Genomic DNA, 19,004 nt, shown 5'->3' with positions numbered 1-19,004 from the left:
AAAAGGTTCAATTTCGAGTAGAGGTTAGTGACCATAAAGAGGCTATTTTTCCATCTACGTTGAGGCTCCTGGACTCAAGTTTTCAGGTTCACGCAGCCATGGTGATCCATGGATCTCAGGTTAAGAACCCATGCCCTTCTTACAAACACCCTGCTGTGATCTAGGGACACAGGTGATGCCTGGTTCTTCCTGGTAGTGACAGACAGGTCCTCACCAGATATGTGACAGGCAGTGCCTGGAAGTCCCTCGGGTGGGGGCCTGAAATGGCAATTTGAATCCTTGAGTTTATCCTTTGCTTTTCCAACTTTGTATAGTGACACTAGGAGCAACCAGCCAATTTCATCATATTCATTAGTTTGCCAAAAATGTTTGGAAGAATCATATATAAAATCATGTGGATCTCTGCTGCTTACAAGCAGTTGATTAAGAGTATATGATAGTGATATTTTACTTATCACTATTGTCAGATCATATGAGAACCAAGATTTGTATTAGGATTCTCCGGAGAAAGAGGACCAATAGATAGAGAGAGAGAGAAAGAGAAAGAGAGAGAGAGAAAGAGAAAGTGTGTGTGTGTGTGTGTGTGTGTGTGTGTGTGTGTGTGAGAGAGAGAGAGAGAGACAGAGAGAGAGAGAGAGAGAGAAGAGATTCATTATAAGAAGCTGGCTCATGTGATTTATGAAGGCTAACAAGTACCAAGATCTAAAGTGGACTAGCTAGAGGTCCAGGAAAGCCAATGGTATAACTCCAGTCCAAAGCTGGTAGGTTCTAGACTCAGAAAAAGCCAATCTTTCAGTTTGAGTCTGAAGGCAATAAAGAATAGATCTTCCATATTGAAGGCAGCCCGGAAGGAGGAGTTTCCTCTTACTCTTTGGAAGGCTTTTTGCTCTATTCAGGCTTTGCATTTATTGAGTGGGACCCATCCACATTAGGGAGGGCAATCATCTTTACTCAGTCTACCAATTCTAATCTCATCCAGAAACATCCTCACAGACATACCCAGAACAATGTTTGACCAAATGTCTGGACACTCTGTGGCTCAGTCAAGCTGACAGGTAAAATTAACCATCATAGGCACTAATTAGCTTTTAATCGTAAGTAAGACATGCACTTTATTTATATGAGAAATTATAACTGATACATTAAAAATTACAAAGACTAATATTATTTATTAATATTACTTTTGATTTATCACATACCTCTAAGTATAAAATGGATTTTTCTCATTCTATATAATAAATCATTATGAGCCAGGCATGACAGCTCAGCCTATAATCACAGCACTTTGAGAGGCTGAGGTGAGTGGATCATTTGACCCTAGGAGTTCAAGATCAGCCTGGGTAACATGGTGAAACCCCATCACTGCTAAAAATACAAAAATTAGCTAGGTGTGGTGGTGTATGCCTGTAGTCTCAGCTACTCAGGAGGCTGAGGCAGGAGGATCGTTGGAGCCTGAAAGATATAGGTTGCGGTGAGCCAAGATTGCCACTGCAGTCCAGCATGGGCAACAGAGTGAGACCCTGTCCCCCTCAAAAATAAATTAAATAAAAATAAATAAATTATTATGGACTTACATTTAAGGTCCATAAATATATTTATTTAATATATATTTATTTAATAATATATTTCTTATTTAATATACCTTAAAATGTTCCTAAGATGAAATTAATTCATTAAATGAATATGAAATTCATTTCATTAAATGAATAAAATGAAATAACTTCATCTTAGGGACATTTTAAGCTATATTAAATAAGAAAAAGTATTTTTATTTATGTTTTATTCATACCTGTATATATTGTGAGTGATCATTTAAAAAGATATTTTATAAATTAATTTAATAGAGCAAAAATCAATGTTCTACATAGTTGATTTGTGAAAAACTATTTAAAGGAATAAAATTTTAGTTAGGTAGGTGAAATAGATTGTAAAGTTACCTGAGATGCCTAGTGCTTTCCTTCCTGTTGTAACATCATCGTCAACATTATTGCACATGGAGACAATTACGGAAAGACCTTCATATTTTGCTACTTAACTTTACGAAATTAAAGCCAACTGACTAATTTTGCATTTTTTTTTTTTTTGACATGGAGTTTTGCTCTTGTTACCCAGGCTGGAGTGCAATGGCGTGATCTCAGCTCACCGTAACCTCCGCCTCCTGGGTTCAAGCAATTCTCCTGCCTCAGCCTCCTGAGTAGCTGGGATTACAGGCGCGTGCCACCATGCCCAGCTAATTTTTTGTATTTTTAGTAGAGACGGGGTTTCACCATGTTGACCAGGATGGTCTCGATCTCTTGAACTCGTGATCCACCCGCCTCGGCCTCCCAAAGTGCTGGGATTACAGGCGTGAGCCACGGTGCCTGGCCTGTATTTCTTGATTTCATCTTTTCCTTATCTATATCATGGCTATCAAACTAATGATTCCCACTTTCATTGGAAATGAAGTAATAAAAATATAAATATTATATGTGTTGACTAAATTGTTTTAAAAGCTATTTGCGGGTGTCTGTAAAATTCAATAATAATAAAAGAATATAAAAAGAGGACTCAAAATTAACATATTTAAAATAAAACAATACCTTTAAGCTCAGTAGATATTCACAAACAGCATAACAAATGCCAATACCTTCTTCTGTATTAGTACCTCTGCCAAGTTCATCAATTAATATGAGTGATTTGTCATTAGCATTATGTAGAATATATGCTATCTGAAATATATAATTTTAATATATATTCATTGTAACCAAACAGCTGTCACTATCACAGTAAAAAATGAAGAGAAATCCAGTCTCTTTGTAAGTTTATCTGAAATGTATTTTTATAGAGACATCCTGCTGAGCAGAAAATAATACATTGTTTTCTTTTCTAAAAATCTCATCACTAATAATTCCAACAGAATAGCTGATGTGTACATAAATAGACATTTGAATATGTATATGAGACAACATAGAGTAAATAACCATTATTTAAAATATTGATGCTTTAGATACAGTGAAATAAAGCAATTAAATAAATGTTTAAACTAAGCACAAAGATGGTCATTTTCTTCTCGACAAATGACTAATCAATTACTGTTATAAAATATCCAAAATCATCTCTCAAATTTATTTAAGTATTACTCTATACCCAGTAAAGATGAAGTAAAAAAAATTTAAGAAAAAGTGCCTAAGTCTTGACTATTGGTTTAACAAATAAATTTAAATACATAACCAATGTAGACCAAGTCTTAAATTGACAGAAGTGCTCCTTTCCACTGAAGATTATTAACCTTTCTCAAAAACAAAATTTTACCTTTATTATACTTTGATACAAAAGTAACTTTGATGGATATTTTATCTTTCTAGGAGACTAAGCTTTTTGAGGGCTAGGACCATTTAAAAATACACCTTAAGTGCCTAGTATATTGCTATGCTCTCTTATATTCAATACACAATAAATAATTATATAAATTGTGGGACAAATGATAACTTTATTTACCACCTATCTACTTGAAGAAAATTATCTAACTAAACAGGGATCCCATAATTTTTAATACAGATATCCCACAAGTTACACTTAATTTCTTTAGTTCTAAAGCCTACTCAATGTTTGCTCAATCAGAAAAAGGTGATTCTTTGGTACAAGAAGTGAAAATTCTACAAGGACAAAGAAAAGGATGATTTTTGAAAGCCTTCTAACACAATGATTTTTTTGTTTTAAAATCAAACCTATGAGGAACAATAAATATTATGGAAAATGGTACTGAGCCAGTCATCATTTTCTGAAGTCTTTTACATATTCCCTATAAAAACATTTAAGCACACCTTTATTACACAATAACACTAGCTCTTTCTCTTAAAACTGTATTCTTCAATGAAACATTCTCTTCTATTTCTACATAAAACAGAAATTAGGAGGCTGTCTTTGACTGCCCTCTGGCTCTTAGAAAAGGGTATAAACACTTCTGCATATTTTAGTATAAAAATATTTTATGTGATAACTGATCATTAGTGAGAGAATTTAATGTTTTTAACATAAGAAAAGTTTTGTTGGGTACCTCTTTCATTTCTTTCATAAATGTTGATGAATTTGTTTCGATATCATCATCAGTACTGATTCTTGTAAAAATCTGTTTAGCAATTCTAAAGGAAGAATATTCTGCTGGAACATATGATCCTGTTAAACATAAGGTCAAGATAAATTGAAATGTGTTTATAAAATATAAGACTAATAACATTTTGCACTTCTCAGATTTACAAAGATTATATGGTAGAAAGAACACTAGATATGGCATTAGAAGACATGGCCCCAGCTCTATCCTTATTATATAAGCTTAGACAGCACTTAAACTTTCCAAGTTCCATCTTACCCATATGTAAAATAAAAATTGTTGCCCTATCTACTGTACAAAGTTATCTAGAAATGCAAATGAGACAGCAGATATTCAAGTACATAAGAAAGAGACTGTTATAAACTCAATAAATTTTTAAATAACTTAGTTGAATGATAAAGAACATTCAAAATATTAAAACGTGAAGGGAATGCTTATAAAGCTTATGAATATAATATGCCAATTACACTGATCTAATCATTATTCATGGTATGTATTGAAACATCACTATGTATGTCTTAAATGTGTGCAATTGTTATATGTCAAAAACAAATTTTTAAAAAAGAAATATGAAAATCTGAAGAAAATGCCTATAAAGCTGAAGTTAATTAAATCATTATAAAAATATATACATAAATATCTGTGATTACAAGAATGCAGAAACATTCAGAAGCAAAATAAAAGCAAAACAGTTAATAAAAAGAAAAGAAGTGAATTTTCACCCACAAGACTGTTCCTGCCAAGAAGTTGTGCTAACTCAACTAAAATATTCATTTTTTGAAAACAAATCAATCTGATTAATGCATCCATCCCAATATAGAATAAAATCTAAAAGGCATTCTAACATTATAAGAAGATAAAATATACAAATAGTTTAATGGGAAAAGTACCACATATACAGAATTCTGTATATATAAAATGGTGAAATAATAGGAGCAAAAAAAAAAAGCCAGATTACTCCAAGATTAAAAACAAAAATAAGGATAAAGAATAGGGCCTAACTCTGAGGAATAAGGACTAGCAGAAAACAAAACTAAAAGTCAGGCTAATACTAATGAAAATTAAAGTAATAATCTTAATAGTAGTAATTATAATGACTGCACCTACCATTCTACATACTAGGTATTTTATATCCACTCTTCCTAATTTTCAAAATAACCTTTTAAATTGGGTATTATCTTTGTCATTTTACAAATGAAAAACTGGAGGCTCAGGATCACAAAACGAGAAAGATGTATCTCCTCCATTCTATTCTATTTTTTTGTTTATTTAACTAAAAGCATAAATTATGCGGGGCTGATTAAAAAAAGAAAGAAAAAAGCATGAATTATGAAACTAAAGTGGCTCCTGACACATAATCTTATGATGTTTGCTGAAAACAAACAATGAAATGACAAAGCCAGAATCTGAATCCGAATCATCTGGCTCAAAACAAAAACAGAAACAGAAACAAACTGTCCATTTCCAAGATAATAGAAATGACCAGCCACCTTCTTAAGAATCTGGAGAAGGGTGGGGATAATTTGCTAATTTAGAGCAAAGATTATTTGTCAGGCTGCATGGGTTTGAATCCTTGTGCTGCTTCTTACAAACTATATGATTATGGACAAATTCCTTCTTAATACTTTGACTTACTCATCTTTTACATGGAGTTAATAATCTTTATCATATAATTAACCAGATAATCAGTAAATGTATTATGATACATGTACTATGAGTTTTCAAGAAGATGTGAAATGTGTATTATCATGCAAGGTACATAGACCAGTGATGGGCATAGTGAACATTCAATATTAGCTACTGGGGTGTATTAGTCTGCTTCTTCACCCAGTTAAAAAGAACTCCCTGAGATTGGGTAATTTAAAAATGAAAGAGGTTTAATTAATTCACAATGCTGCATGGCTGGTGAGGCCTCAGGAAACTTACAATCATGGTGGAAGGTGAAGGGGAAGCAAGGACCTTCTTCATATGGGAGCAGGATAGAGAGAGAGCAAGGTGGGAACTGCCAAACACTTTTAAACCATCAAATCTTGTGACAACTCACTATCACAGGAACAGCATGGGGGAAAACGCCCCCATGATCCAATCACCTCCCACCAGGTCCCTCCCTCAACACGTAGGGATTATAATTCAAGCGATTTGGGAGGGGACACAGAACCAAACAGTATAATGGGGCAAATGGAGAAGACTAAGGTAAAGGATTGATACTGGGTGATCTTGGGCAAGTCTTTGAGCCTGACTTTCCTCATTTTATAGAAATATAATAAATATTTATTGAAGCTCTTCTATGTGTTAGGGTAAATAAACAGACATGGGCCCTGCCCTCGGAAAGCAGAACTTAGCGAGTTCTTAAATACAGCTTTCTTATGGAATTTCCAAGAAAATAAATATGAAGGTAATACATATATTATTAGGTGGCATATGTTTGTATTTTCTCTGCTCTTTTAACCTCCATCAAAAAGGTTCCCAACCTTTCTTATCTAGATTATTACAGAAGCCTCCTGGCTGGTATTTTTGCTTCTAGTCTAGCTCTCATCTATGCTCCAGCTAGAATGATCTATCTAAAAGTCAAATCTGATCATGCCATTCTCTTACTAAATTTCTTTTATTTGAGACAGAGTCTTGCTCTGTTGACAGACACCAGGATGGAGTGCAGTGGTGCAATCTTCGCTCACTGCAATCTCCGCCTCCCAGGTTCAAGCAATTCTCCTGCCTCGGCCTCCCAAGTAGCTGGGACTACAGGCGTGTGCCACCATGCCCAGCTAATTTTTGTATTTTTCAGTAGAGAGGTGGTTTCACCATGTTGGCCAAGATGGTTTCGATCTCTTGACCTCGTGATCTGCCCACGTTGGCCTCCCAAAGTGCTGGGATTACCTAAATTTCTTCAATAGCTCCCTACAGATTACTGGATAAAGCTCAATCTCCTCTGGTAAATACCTAAAGCCCTCCATGACCTAACTGCTGCCCATACTCTGCTATTTCTCACAGTTAATCTTTACTCTACAAAGCAAAGGAAGTACAAAGCCTCTGTACTATTTTTTTTTTTTTAGTTGCTTGGGCACATCATACTTTTTTTTTTTTTTTTTTTGGTTGCTGTGTTTTAGCACATACTCCTACCTCTGCCTGGGAAGTCTCCTTCTTTTTCATACTTTCCCCTAAAATCCATAGCATTTTATTTATACTTATGTTACCTCAGTCCTTATAAAAATTATTAGAAGTGGGTGTTACTATAGTTTTCGTTTTCAGATAGGAAAACCAAGGCTTAATGAGGTTAAGTAATTTGCCTAAGATGATATAGCTAGTAACTGTACAAGCAAGATCTACCTTCAAAGTCTATGTTCCTAACTTCCATGCCTTTCAAGTCCCACTGGTATCTTATGGTCAGACTATATGAAATATTATCTATGTTTCAGAGGTTTAAGATGGTCATTGACAAGAGGAGTATAATAATTATCTTCAAGTATATGAAGAGCTAATATTGGGAAAAAATACCATTCTGTAGCACATAGAAGAGTAAGGACTAATGAACTGAAATAGAAATGAGGTTTCAGTTCAATGTAATGAATACTCTAACAGCTAAGCCTGTCCAGCAATGGGACAGCCTGTTTTTTAAAAAACAGAGCTCCTTATAGCTATTCAAATAAAAGTATTGTGTCTTACATGAATTAGAAAGTATTCTTATAAGGGGAGGGAAATTAGCTAAGATGTCTTTTTCATTCCAATAAACCTACAAAATCAATAAAATATTTACTTTTCATTAACTTATTAATCTCTGATTTCATTTCCCAGTACTAAGGGTGAATTTGTATTGTATCACCAACATTATTATTGCTTTGTTCCCCCTACAATTCATTATATTAGACCAACGTTTCTCACCCATGACACTGCTAATGTCTTGGGCTCAATAAATTTTTCTTTTTTATGTTTACTTTTTTTTTAATATATATACTTTAAGTTCTGGGGTACATGTGCAGATTGTGCAAGTTTGTTACATAGGTATACACATGCCATGGTGGTTTGTTGCATCCATTCCCGTGTCATCTACATTAGGTATTTCTCCTAATGTTATCCCTCCCCAACCCCCTCACCTCCTGCTATCCCTCCCCTAGTCCCTCCACCCCACAACAGATGTTCCTCTCCCTGTGCCCATGTGTTCTCATTGTTCAACACCCACTTATGAGTGAGAACATGTGATGTTTGATTTTCTGTTCTCTTATCATTTTGCTGAGAATGATGGTTTCCAGCTTCAATCCTCTTCCTGCAAAGAACATGAACTCATCCCTTTTTTTTTTTTTTGTCTTGATTGAGTTATAGAACTCATCCTTTTTTATGGCTACATAGTATTCCATGGTGTATATGTGCCACATTTTCTTTATCCAGTCTATCATTGATGGGCATTTGGGTTGGTTCCAAGTGTTTGCTATTGTAAACAGTGCCACAATAAATATATGTGTGCATGTGTCTTTATAATAGAATGATTTATAACCCTTTGGGTATATACCCAGTAATGGGATTGCTGGGTCAAATGGTATTTCTATTTCTAAACCCTTAAGGAATTGCCATGCTGTCTTCTACAATGCTTGAACTAATTTACACTCCCATCAACAGTGTAAAAGCGTTTCTATTTTTCCACATCCTCTCCAGCATCTGTTGTCTCCAGATTTTTTAATGATCACCATTCTAACTGGAGTGAGACAGTATCTGAACGTGGCCAACAGACATCCATCAAGAAAGAAAACATACATGTATAAACTAAAATACAGAAGATAACGAGTACATAGTTTAATTTACCTTCCCCAAAAGCAAAGAACCCATGTGATTTCAGAAATAAATTCTAACAAATATCTAAGGAATAGATAGTTCCAATGTTAAACTGTTCTAGAGCTTACAGAAAAAAAATGAAAACTTTTAAATTATTTCCATGAAGCTAGCATAACATTAACATAAAAACATTAAAAAGATAGCACACAAAAAAGCTATAGTCTAATTGTGTATAAATATCAATGTAAAAATTCTAACTAAAATATTAGAAAATGGAATTTATCAACAGAAAAGCAGAATTATTTAACATATAAAATAAGTTCATATGAAGAATGAAGATAGGTTTCAATGTTAAGAAACCTACAGATACAATTCAATACAATATTAAGAAACATTACATGAGCATCTTCAAAGTTGCCAGCAACAGCATTTAATAATATTCAACATTTCACCTGGATTAATAATAATTATAATAACTCAATAAGAATGGATACATCATGAATACAATGATATCAATTAATTCAGCTGATGCTTAATAATAAAACATCAGAAACATTCCCATTTAAGTCAGGATCAATGCAGGTATGCCCACTAACTTACCATAATCGTGTAATATTCTTCTGAGAGTCTTAGTCAAAACAATTAGAGAAAAAGAAATGGAAAGCAAAAACACTGGAAATAAAAAGGCAGAATTATCACTTTCTGCAAATGATGTTTGTATAAGTGGAAAAACAAAAGAACCAACAGTAAAACTATTTTTATAAAACAGAAGTTGGCTGAAACTGGATCGCTTCCTTACACCTTATACAAAATTTAACTCCAGATGGATTAAAGATTTAAACATAAGACCTAACACCATAAAAACCCCAGAAGAAAACCTAGGCAATATAATTGCCTAAAACTTTCATGACTAAAACACCAAAAGCAATGGCAACAAAAAACAAAATAGACAAATGGGATCTAATTAAACTTAAGTGTCAAAGTGGTCATTATAAATAAAGCCATAACTTACCAATCTGGGCCATAATCTGACAAAGAGCAATCTGTTTTAAATATGTGGATTTTCCACTCATATTTGGTCCAGTTATGATCAAAAAATTACTCCCTTCTGTAATATAGGTATTGTTGGCCACAGGTTTTTCTGCAGTTATTTTTTCAAGAATAGGATGCCATCCATGTTTGATTGCTAAAGTATCAGTAAACTCTGGTCGAACTTAAGAAAAAAATTAGAATGGTTTTTAAAGATTAATATATTTGTGCCTAAAGATTTTGTGGTGTGTATGTACTGTCTACATCTTAGTGATATTTACAAGAGTCAATTTGAAATAATAACATTAAGGTATCATTTTATCCCAAATCCCCACCCAAATTCCTCTAAATTATAATGGACATATTCTAATCAATATCACAACTTTTACTCACTTCCAGAGAACTCTAGAATTCAATTATTTATCCTATCCTGAGCTCCAAAATAGTTTATAAAATTTTCAGCTTTGTGTAGTTTAGAAAAAAACAAGTAGACCAGGTGTGGTGGCTCACACTGGTAATCCCAGCACACTTTGGGAGGCCCATGGAGGGTAGATTGCTTGAGCTCAGGAGTTCAAGACCAGCCTGGGCAACATGGCGAAATCCATTCTCTACAAAAAAAAAAAAAAAAATTAGCTAGGCTCATGTCTGTAGTCCCAGCTACTTGGGGGCTGAGATAGGAGGATCTCTTGAGTCTGGGAGGTGGAGACTGCAGTGAGCTGAGATTGTGCCAGTACACTCCAGGCCTGGGTGACAAAGTGAGTCCCTGTCTCAAAAAAATAAAAATAAAAAGAACCAAGTACTCATTGACAGTACTTTAAAAATCATAATTGATTACTAGTACTACAGAGTTACACATGTACTTACTCTACCTTAAACACTATTTCCCTACATTAAATATTATTTCAAATTTGGCACACTTAACATTTATTTATTTATTAGGGACAGGGTCTTGCTCTATCACCAAGGGTGGAATATAGTGGCAAAATCATAGCTTGTTGCAGCCTCAAACTCCTGGGTTCGAGCCATCCTCCTGCCTCAGCCTCCCAAGTAGCTGGGAGTACAAGCACCTGCCACCACTTATCACTATTTTTTTTTAGAGGTGAGGTCTTGCTATGTTGCCCAGGCTGGTTTCAAACACCTCGCTTATAAATTGAGGTACGATTACAGAATAAAATGAAATATAAAAATAATTCTAAGCCCATGAAAAAATTTTGTATAAAAGGAAATTTCAGAGAATACAGAAGATCAACACAAATGATTTGTTAATTTATAGAAACAAATAATGATCAGGTTTCTATGCATACCACCTGAGGCAGAGGGAAGAGGAAGAGGGTGAAAGGATATGTGAAAACCAAAATACTACATACCTTTATCTAAAATGCATAGATAACTTGAAAAAATTCATCATAAAAGTGAGGTTAGTTAGAAAAAAAAATTTAAGTATTTTCAAAATTTCATTATTTATAGATCTGGAGTTTCAGAATGATCCCTCACAAACTAAAATGAAGCAATACTAAATCTCCTAATAGTTTTTTTTTTTTTTAACTACTATTGGAATACCTGTCCCCTAGAGTTGAGTTTTGACTCAAAGGAGATAAAAGAGTTTGAAAAGTTTTGGCCTATAAAATACCAACGGAAAAAGTTAATATTTCCATAAGAAATATGAAAAAATCTGAAAAGATACTTCCCATAAAAGTAAATTAACATAACATTTTAGAAATGTTACTGCTGATTTACATTAGAAATTTCAATGTTTTTAATGCAATGAAGTCTACAATTATTCAACCATAATTATCACATATTAGTCCAGTAAATTTGCATACTGGAGTATGGTTATTACTGAGAAGTTAGATAAGAAATGTCAAAGCACTAACTTAAAGTATTCATTTAACATGAGAAAATTACTTAACATTTATATTCAAGGCCTTTATATAGACTTGGGATATAAAAATAAATTACATAACTCTTGATCTTGGTATGTTCACATCTAAGGAGCTAGTGGATTAAAATGCTCACTCTGGAGATGCATTTCTATTGATATTTATCCCACTACTTCTAATAAGTATTCAGATTTGAACTTTATAAATTTAGAACATTATCATTTTTACCAAGGAGACAGTTCTTGAAGTCTTTCTTATTTGGGGAATCTTTAGTTTCTTGCAGTTTTTTCTTTTTGGTTTGCCAATTTCTGACAGAATAATTTTTTACTTTATTTTTTATTTATTTATTTATTTATTTATTTATATTTTACTGCATTTTAGGTTTTGGGGTACATGTGAAGAACGTGCAAGATTGTTGCATAGGTACATACATGGTACCTACATGGTACATACATACTCCCCATCACCTATAACTCGTATTTATCCCCATGTTATCCTTCCCCAACTCCCCACCCCCACTATCCCTCCCCTAGGTTCCCCATCCCTCCCCTAGTTCCCCCCCAAAAAAATTATTTTGTGTCTTAGTCTAGGACCTGAGACAAGAAACTCTATTTCAAGTTAAAAATTTTAAATGTCTCAACTATTATATCAAATTGTTTGAAAGGAATACAAATTTAAGTATGCAACATGTTTCTTCCAAAGAAACTTACCGTAGTCAGAAAGAGTGCAGGCATGAGCAAATGACAGTAGCATATCCAGCATTGAAACAGTGTCAGATAGTTTGTATAAGCAATGAATATGTTCATAAATCTCACTAAGCAGTTTGCACACTATCCTGAAAACACACGTTTGGTAAGACATGTAATAATATTTTTTCAAAAGGGACATACATTGTAATTGTAAAATAATATTAAATTCATTAGCTGAAGTAAAATAATATTCACACCTGAGTTATATACTACAGATATAGCTTATTTTTCAACTATCTCATTTTAGAGATGAGGAAATCGAAGTTTTTGTTCAAGATCACAGCTACTTAGTGGCAAAGAACCTATCTTCTGGTGTATTAACATACTTTTGAAATAACTGCTTTTATCTGATATTAGTAAGTTTTTATTAATAAAAATATTTGATAGGTGAAGTCAAGCCCTCATTATACTTGGGCAGATCCCATTTCCTAATCATTTTGTGAATTTGCAAATGCTTAGTTCCACACAAAAGCTATATATGCATGTTGTCTCTCACCCGTTTTTTCTTTCCTCTTCTCTCTTGTTCTCTCACACACATGCACACAGACACAATATCTGAATCATATAATTATTTAAGTTTTTATAAGGCAGAGTTATACTGTAATATAGTGCAAAAAGATTTCCTCTTGCAAAGATAAATATGTACCCAAAACTTATAATATATTAAAATGTTTGTGGTACATGCCTTGAAATTGTCTTGAAAGCCCAACCTTTCTATTATCTGAGCCAGTAAGTGTTCTAAATGTCCTTCTTCTTCTTTCTGGCTGTATTGCTAACATATCATCACCAGCAAAAGAACTGACACTATTGTGATACTGCTATTGAATTATTAATATCAAGGTATAAGAAGCTGAGGGCTTACAGACTATAGGAAAAGAATAAACTGAATGAAGCTCAGGTAAATCCATAATGTGCCAAGTTCTACATCACGGTAGAATGCATATTACAGAAATATGAATTATAATTGCATTTGTTTACAATTAGATCTTCCCCGAAGCTTCTGTGAGGCTCAGTGATTCTAATCATAATGACAGACTGTCTTTGTTAACATACATAATTCTACAATTGTCTGTAGTTAGACAAAAATTCAACTAATAAAATTGATCGCAGTTTCTCAAATCAATTTAATTCAGCATTCAAATACTTCAAATGCTCTTACATATAAGTCATGTGATAGATTTCTCTCAAAGATTCTTGGCATCTTTCATTCATTTTAATTAAATCTGCTGATGTGAAGCTATAAGAATTTTTCACTTTAGAAATCTGGGAGATTCAAAAACAATTATCAAGATAAGTGCATACTACTATGAAATATAACAAGATTTTAAACAACAGAAATATGGATATTTAGGTTAATAATTTTAATCTTTGAGATATGGTATTACAAAGAAAGTTCTAAATAGCATTTGTGAAACATAAAAGGAAGATCACTTCAAAGGATAAAGCCAGATTTTTTTTCAACCCATACATTCACCCTTAAAGCAGGATATTTTGACCTAGTTCATCTGGGATGACTATTCTGGTAGGTCTTAAAACATTAAAAACACTGCATCTTATTACCAAGTAACATGCATGATGGACATAAGTGATCCCTACTCCAAAAACCAGGGGTGGTTTTTGTTTAGCTCATGTGGAGATTGTGTGTGTGAGGGGAGATTTTGATTGTTGGTTTTTTTTCTTTTCCTTTGTGAGCTGATGATGGCTGAAGTATAACAGTACATCTTCAGGTAAAGAGAGGGATTTCTCAACCTACTTTCTGTTATGTCAGACTATAAGATAAACCCTTTCAGCTGCTTTCTAGATGTACCTAAATTCAGTCAGACATTTTGGATTAAGAAACCTAAAGTCCTGATAGATTACCTACTCTGAAATACATCAGGGACAGACAATTGGCTGAAAACACTGACGCTTCAATGTGACACATTTTTATAGAACATTTCTGTCTCACCCCTTGTCCTATATCTGAACCTTAACTCAATCTCTAATCTTACTATCTAAAAGCCTGAAAGTTAAATGGCTTGTTCTTATCAAAAAGTACCCCCAGAAGCAAATAGAACAAAGATTAGAGTGAGTTAGACACTTGCAAACTGGATATTGTAAAAGAGCTATATAGGAAAAATTATTACTGTGGTATAAAGGTTGGGAAATATTAGATTTTTTAAAGTTAAGATTTCTTTACTTCAGGACTTTTTAAACTTTTAACAGGCAAATGGTGTGGTATTTTCCTAATTTCTTTTATTATAAACAGCTTTTGGTTTATACTTGGTTTATACAAACAGTTTTTGGTTTATATTATAAACAACTCTTTCTTCATGTTCCTTTTTTTCTTACACCAAGCTCCCAGAACTGTGGGAAACACTGAGTTTGGTATTTCTGCAAAAGCTTCTAAGTCACTCTTAGATAAGTATATTAGTTAGTTAGGTAGGTAGGAATAGGAGAAGAAATAGAACATTCAGAAATTTGGCTTGTAAAACTCAAGAAGTCCCAAAAATATGTAGATGTAATTCTATAAAATCAGAAACAATAATTTCCTAACCACTCTAAAATGAACCTTAATAAATTCTGAAGGAAGTTGATCACTAGGTAGGGCTATACAATCTGTAGTCATCTGGATGAAAAATCCTCGAGCAGAGCTAAAACTTGTCCTTAAAGGAAGACTGTATTTTTCTCCAAGCTGTGATATCATTCCTGGTGACCAGAAACAAGAAAAACAAAAACAAAACAAAATGAGTAAATTTTAATGAGAAAATAACTCTGTTTTAAAGAGTCATATGGTTTTTAAATTATTGTTATTTTATACTTAAATAGGAGGTCTTGTTACTCCTTCAAACTCTAATGTTTTTTTGTTTTTTTTTTTGAGGCAGGGTCTCACTCTGTTGCCCAGGTAGAGTACAGCAGCACAATCACAACTCATTGCAGCCTCGACCTCCTGGGCTCAAGTGATCCTCCTACCTCAGCCTCCTGAGTAGCTGGGACTACAGGCATACATCACCATGCATGGCAAATTTTTTCATTTTTTTGTAGAGACAAAGTTTTGTCTCTACAAAAGACTAGCTGTGTTGCCAAGGCTAGTTTCAAACTTCTGCGTTCAAGCTATCAGCCCTCCTTGGCCTCCCAAAGTGCTGGGATTACAGGCATGAGCTAATGCACCTGGCAATGGAAGTTTTTCAAAAGGAGTTCAGTATGAAGGCTGCTACATATGTTGTTTCCTTAAATGGCAATACATGCTAACCTTATGTTTTGGTAACAAAAAATAAATTAAAAATATGTATGGCTAGTTAGCAGCAAAGAAGAACAGTATGTCCTAAAAAGTCTGTTTCATCCCTACAAAAATAAAAAGCATTATCAAATAAATAAATTACCTGCTATGTCATCTACAATCTCTGTATATGTTCTTCTTGCTATGTCAAGAAATTCATTTATGTTAGACCTCACTGCATAGCACTTCTGAGTCCTCATGTTCAGGCATCCTTTCATGTATCTTGCATCATCATTAATTACTGTTTTAATCTTTTCAAGTATGATTCCAAATCTAATATTAAGTCAAGAAGAAAAATATTATAGGCAATAAGTCAAAGAGTTATTTTAATTTATAATTTGAATCACAGTAGGTAGCAAATTTTTGTTGAAATGTATTTTGAAATAGCTAATTAAGCAATAAATATTTAAATTTACTTAAGTTAGAGCTCTGATTATTTCAATTTTAAACTATTTCATCAGACAGGACTAGTCTAAAACAGCATTAGGACCCCAAGAACAATTCTACATCTGCTAAGAGATCTTCCAAATTATATATACTGATGTGCCTGTGGGTATAAAACATATCTCTAAAGAACTGTTATAAAAATTCTGGCTTCATGCTGATTCACTCAATAACATTAACTTACACCATGTATCAAGCACTATGCTAGGTGAAGAGATTGAGAGAAGAATAACATATGATCCCTGCCTTCAGTAGAGGCAAGGGACACTAAACACATATGTAAACAGCATAACAGGAACCTCACAATTATCAGTGACAAAGTGAAATGATTATGCAAACCAGAAATCTGGTAACACATATTTTCCTCAACTTTTCCTTCATTCCATTCTATATTTTATTTGCAATTAAGCCAGTTTTATTATTAACTTCAATGTGTGGCCTCACACAGGGTATAAATCTTCAATTAATAGAAAAATAGTTCTTAAGTATCATAAATCAAGAAACTACTAAAGAACCAGTAGTTCTTCAGTCCACAACCACTGCTAATAATTTAACATTATTAAAATTAAATTGTTTAGATTGTATTTAATATTTATATCTACTATTTTTGTTATATTAGATCTGCCATGATTTAGCAAAATAAAGAAATATATTTTTATTATTTGCAAGTCTTTCCATGGAGAATGGTTTTAAAAAGAAATATTAAAATTGTGCATGGACTTCAAGTTTTCATGCTATTCTAATTGTCCAGTAACACAAATAATCAACGTGTTGTTACCCTATTTATTGTACTTTTAAAGTAAAATGTGCAATTAGAATTTTGATGACTAAGTTAAAGATTCTGTTATTTGTTCATACAACTAGAGTCTTTAAAATCAGTTATGATCAGAAAGAAGAGAATAATCTTAGTTTCTATTAACAGTTGAGTGACAAAGACCTCTTGTCTTCCAAGGAACCATAGTAAGCTCTTAATAAAGGTGTGTTACAGTTCTTCATAGCAATCTATTAAAGAATAAAATAAAAAAGTTAAGGATAATCAATTACATCATTCAAACATTATCATTTTACATTTGTTTAATACTTTATAGTTTACCAAGTGCTTTCTTCATTTCCTCATTTATATACTCATGAGATATATTTTAGCCATGTAGCTGAGGACAGATAGTATCTTTCTCTTTTTTCAGATAAAGAGTATATGACTAATAAGTGCCATCCACTGCTTATTAGAACTTTTATTTTTCTTGCCTCCCTACTAATTATTAACATCTGACGACTTGTAGACATAGGTACTTAAACAACTACTGTTGTACATTTAGAGTACACTACATATAATTCCAAAATTTAGGTTAGATATACATTAAACCAAAAAGGCGCTCTGTATATTCATAAATAGAGCAATTTCTCCATTCTTAAATAGTAAAAATAGGAATTTTGTTTTGCTTAATGAAAACTATGAGGGGTCATTAACTAAATAAACAGAAAAGAAGAGAAGAAAGCACGTTTAGCCCAACCACTACCTACTTTTTTAGTTTGATATGAAGCAATGGTAATAACATTCTTTTGCTTATGAATAGCAAATAATACACACAGACAAAAACTAAAAATTTACCAAAACATAAAGAAAAAAATTAAATCTACTATCATTCTAAAGATAAACATTCTAAATACAGTATGTTTCCTGTCAGTATCTGAAATAAATAATTTTATATAATTGTGTGCTCCTTCCCAAGCCTCTGACTTAATCCAGGTTGAGTATTTATTATCTGAAATGCTTGGGATCAGAAGTGCTTCAGATTCTGGATTTTTTTCCATATTTTTGAATATTTGCATATGTACATAATGAGATATCTCGGAGATTAAACCTGAGTCTAAACATGAAATTCATTTATGTTTCATATACACCTTATACCATAGACTGCGGTAATTTTATAGAACATTTTAAATAATTTTGTGCATAAAAGCCTGTAATCCCAGCTACTGGGGAGGCTGAGGCAGAAGAATAGCTTGAACCTGCAGTGGGTGGATGGGGGAGGTTGCAGTGAGCGGATATCACACCTTGCACTACCGCCTGGGCAACAAGAGTAAAACTGTCTCAAAAAAAATGGTCTGTGTACATTGAATCATCAGAAAGCAAAGGTGTCACTATTTCAGTCACTTATGTGGACAATGTGATTGTTTGGCATACTATCATTCCTAACTCTGAATTTGTATGCTACCAATAAGCAATCATTTTTTAACACTTATTTACCCATAAGTACTTAACAGTAAAAAAAATGACATACCATTAATCCAGTGAAAAAATGTGCTCAAGGTAACAGCACGGTAGCACCCCTGGAATACCTGCATCAGCTCTTAAATGACAGCAACAACTAACAATTTTCAGTATCTACCTATGATGCTATGTTTTGATTAAGAGGTTACCGTAAACTGTACTGTATTTTTCTAGGTGAAATGGAACATCAGAAACAGTTAAGGGACCAGGAAGTGGGTATTCTAAGGATACAGAGGCATTTTGCTGGACAGCTTTTAAAAATGTTTCCTCCAGAGTCATCTGACTCATTAATAATGGTTTTTGTCATAGAAATTTCTCTTTGATTTTATAACTGACATGATTTCTTGTTCTGTTATGAATATGTGCTTCTCCATTCTTATATGGTAAAGATAGGAATTTTATTGTGCTTAATAAAACTCTAGATCTTCAATAAGCCCATCACACATTTTCACCATGTCTACAGGCGCTTTTTCTGCAGTGTTACATCATCTTCATCATCATTATTGCCATGATCACCTTA

At 33.2% G+C, this 19,004-nt stretch overlaps 1 protein-coding gene across 1 annotated transcript in view; it reads right to left on the bottom strand.

Moving 5' to 3' along the window:
- MSH4 (mutS homolog 4) overlaps positions 1-19,004 on the bottom strand; it is a 99,948-nt gene that overhangs the window by 20,242 nt on the left and 60,702 nt on the right. Inside the window, exons 10-17 of the mRNA XM_012442550.2 lie at positions 17,150-17,214; positions 15,872-16,041; positions 15,061-15,197; positions 13,669-13,772; positions 12,471-12,595; positions 9,864-10,064; positions 4,037-4,155; positions 2,580-2,708 (exon numbers count right to left, since the gene is read on the bottom strand). Of these exons, the coding sequence (XP_012297973.2) occupies positions 2,580-2,708; positions 4,037-4,155; positions 9,864-10,064; positions 12,471-12,595; positions 13,669-13,772; positions 15,061-15,197; positions 15,872-16,041; positions 17,150-17,214 (1,050 nt within the window). The remainder of the gene's footprint in view (positions 1-2,579; positions 2,709-4,036; positions 4,156-9,863; positions 10,065-12,470; positions 12,596-13,668; positions 13,773-15,060; positions 15,198-15,871; positions 16,042-17,149; positions 17,215-19,004) is intronic.

The sequence above is a fragment of the Aotus nancymaae genome, unplaced genomic scaffold, assembly GCF_030222135.1.
Source record: "Aotus nancymaae isolate 86718 unplaced genomic scaffold, 86718_ANA_hifiasm-v0.15.2.pri h1tg000007l, whole genome shotgun sequence".
In the NCBI taxonomy this organism is placed as follows: Eukaryota; Metazoa; Chordata; class Mammalia; order Primates; family Aotidae; genus Aotus; species Aotus nancymaae.
The sequence above is the reverse complement of the archived record's forward strand: the minus strand, read 5'-3'. Positions and strand labels throughout refer to the sequence as shown.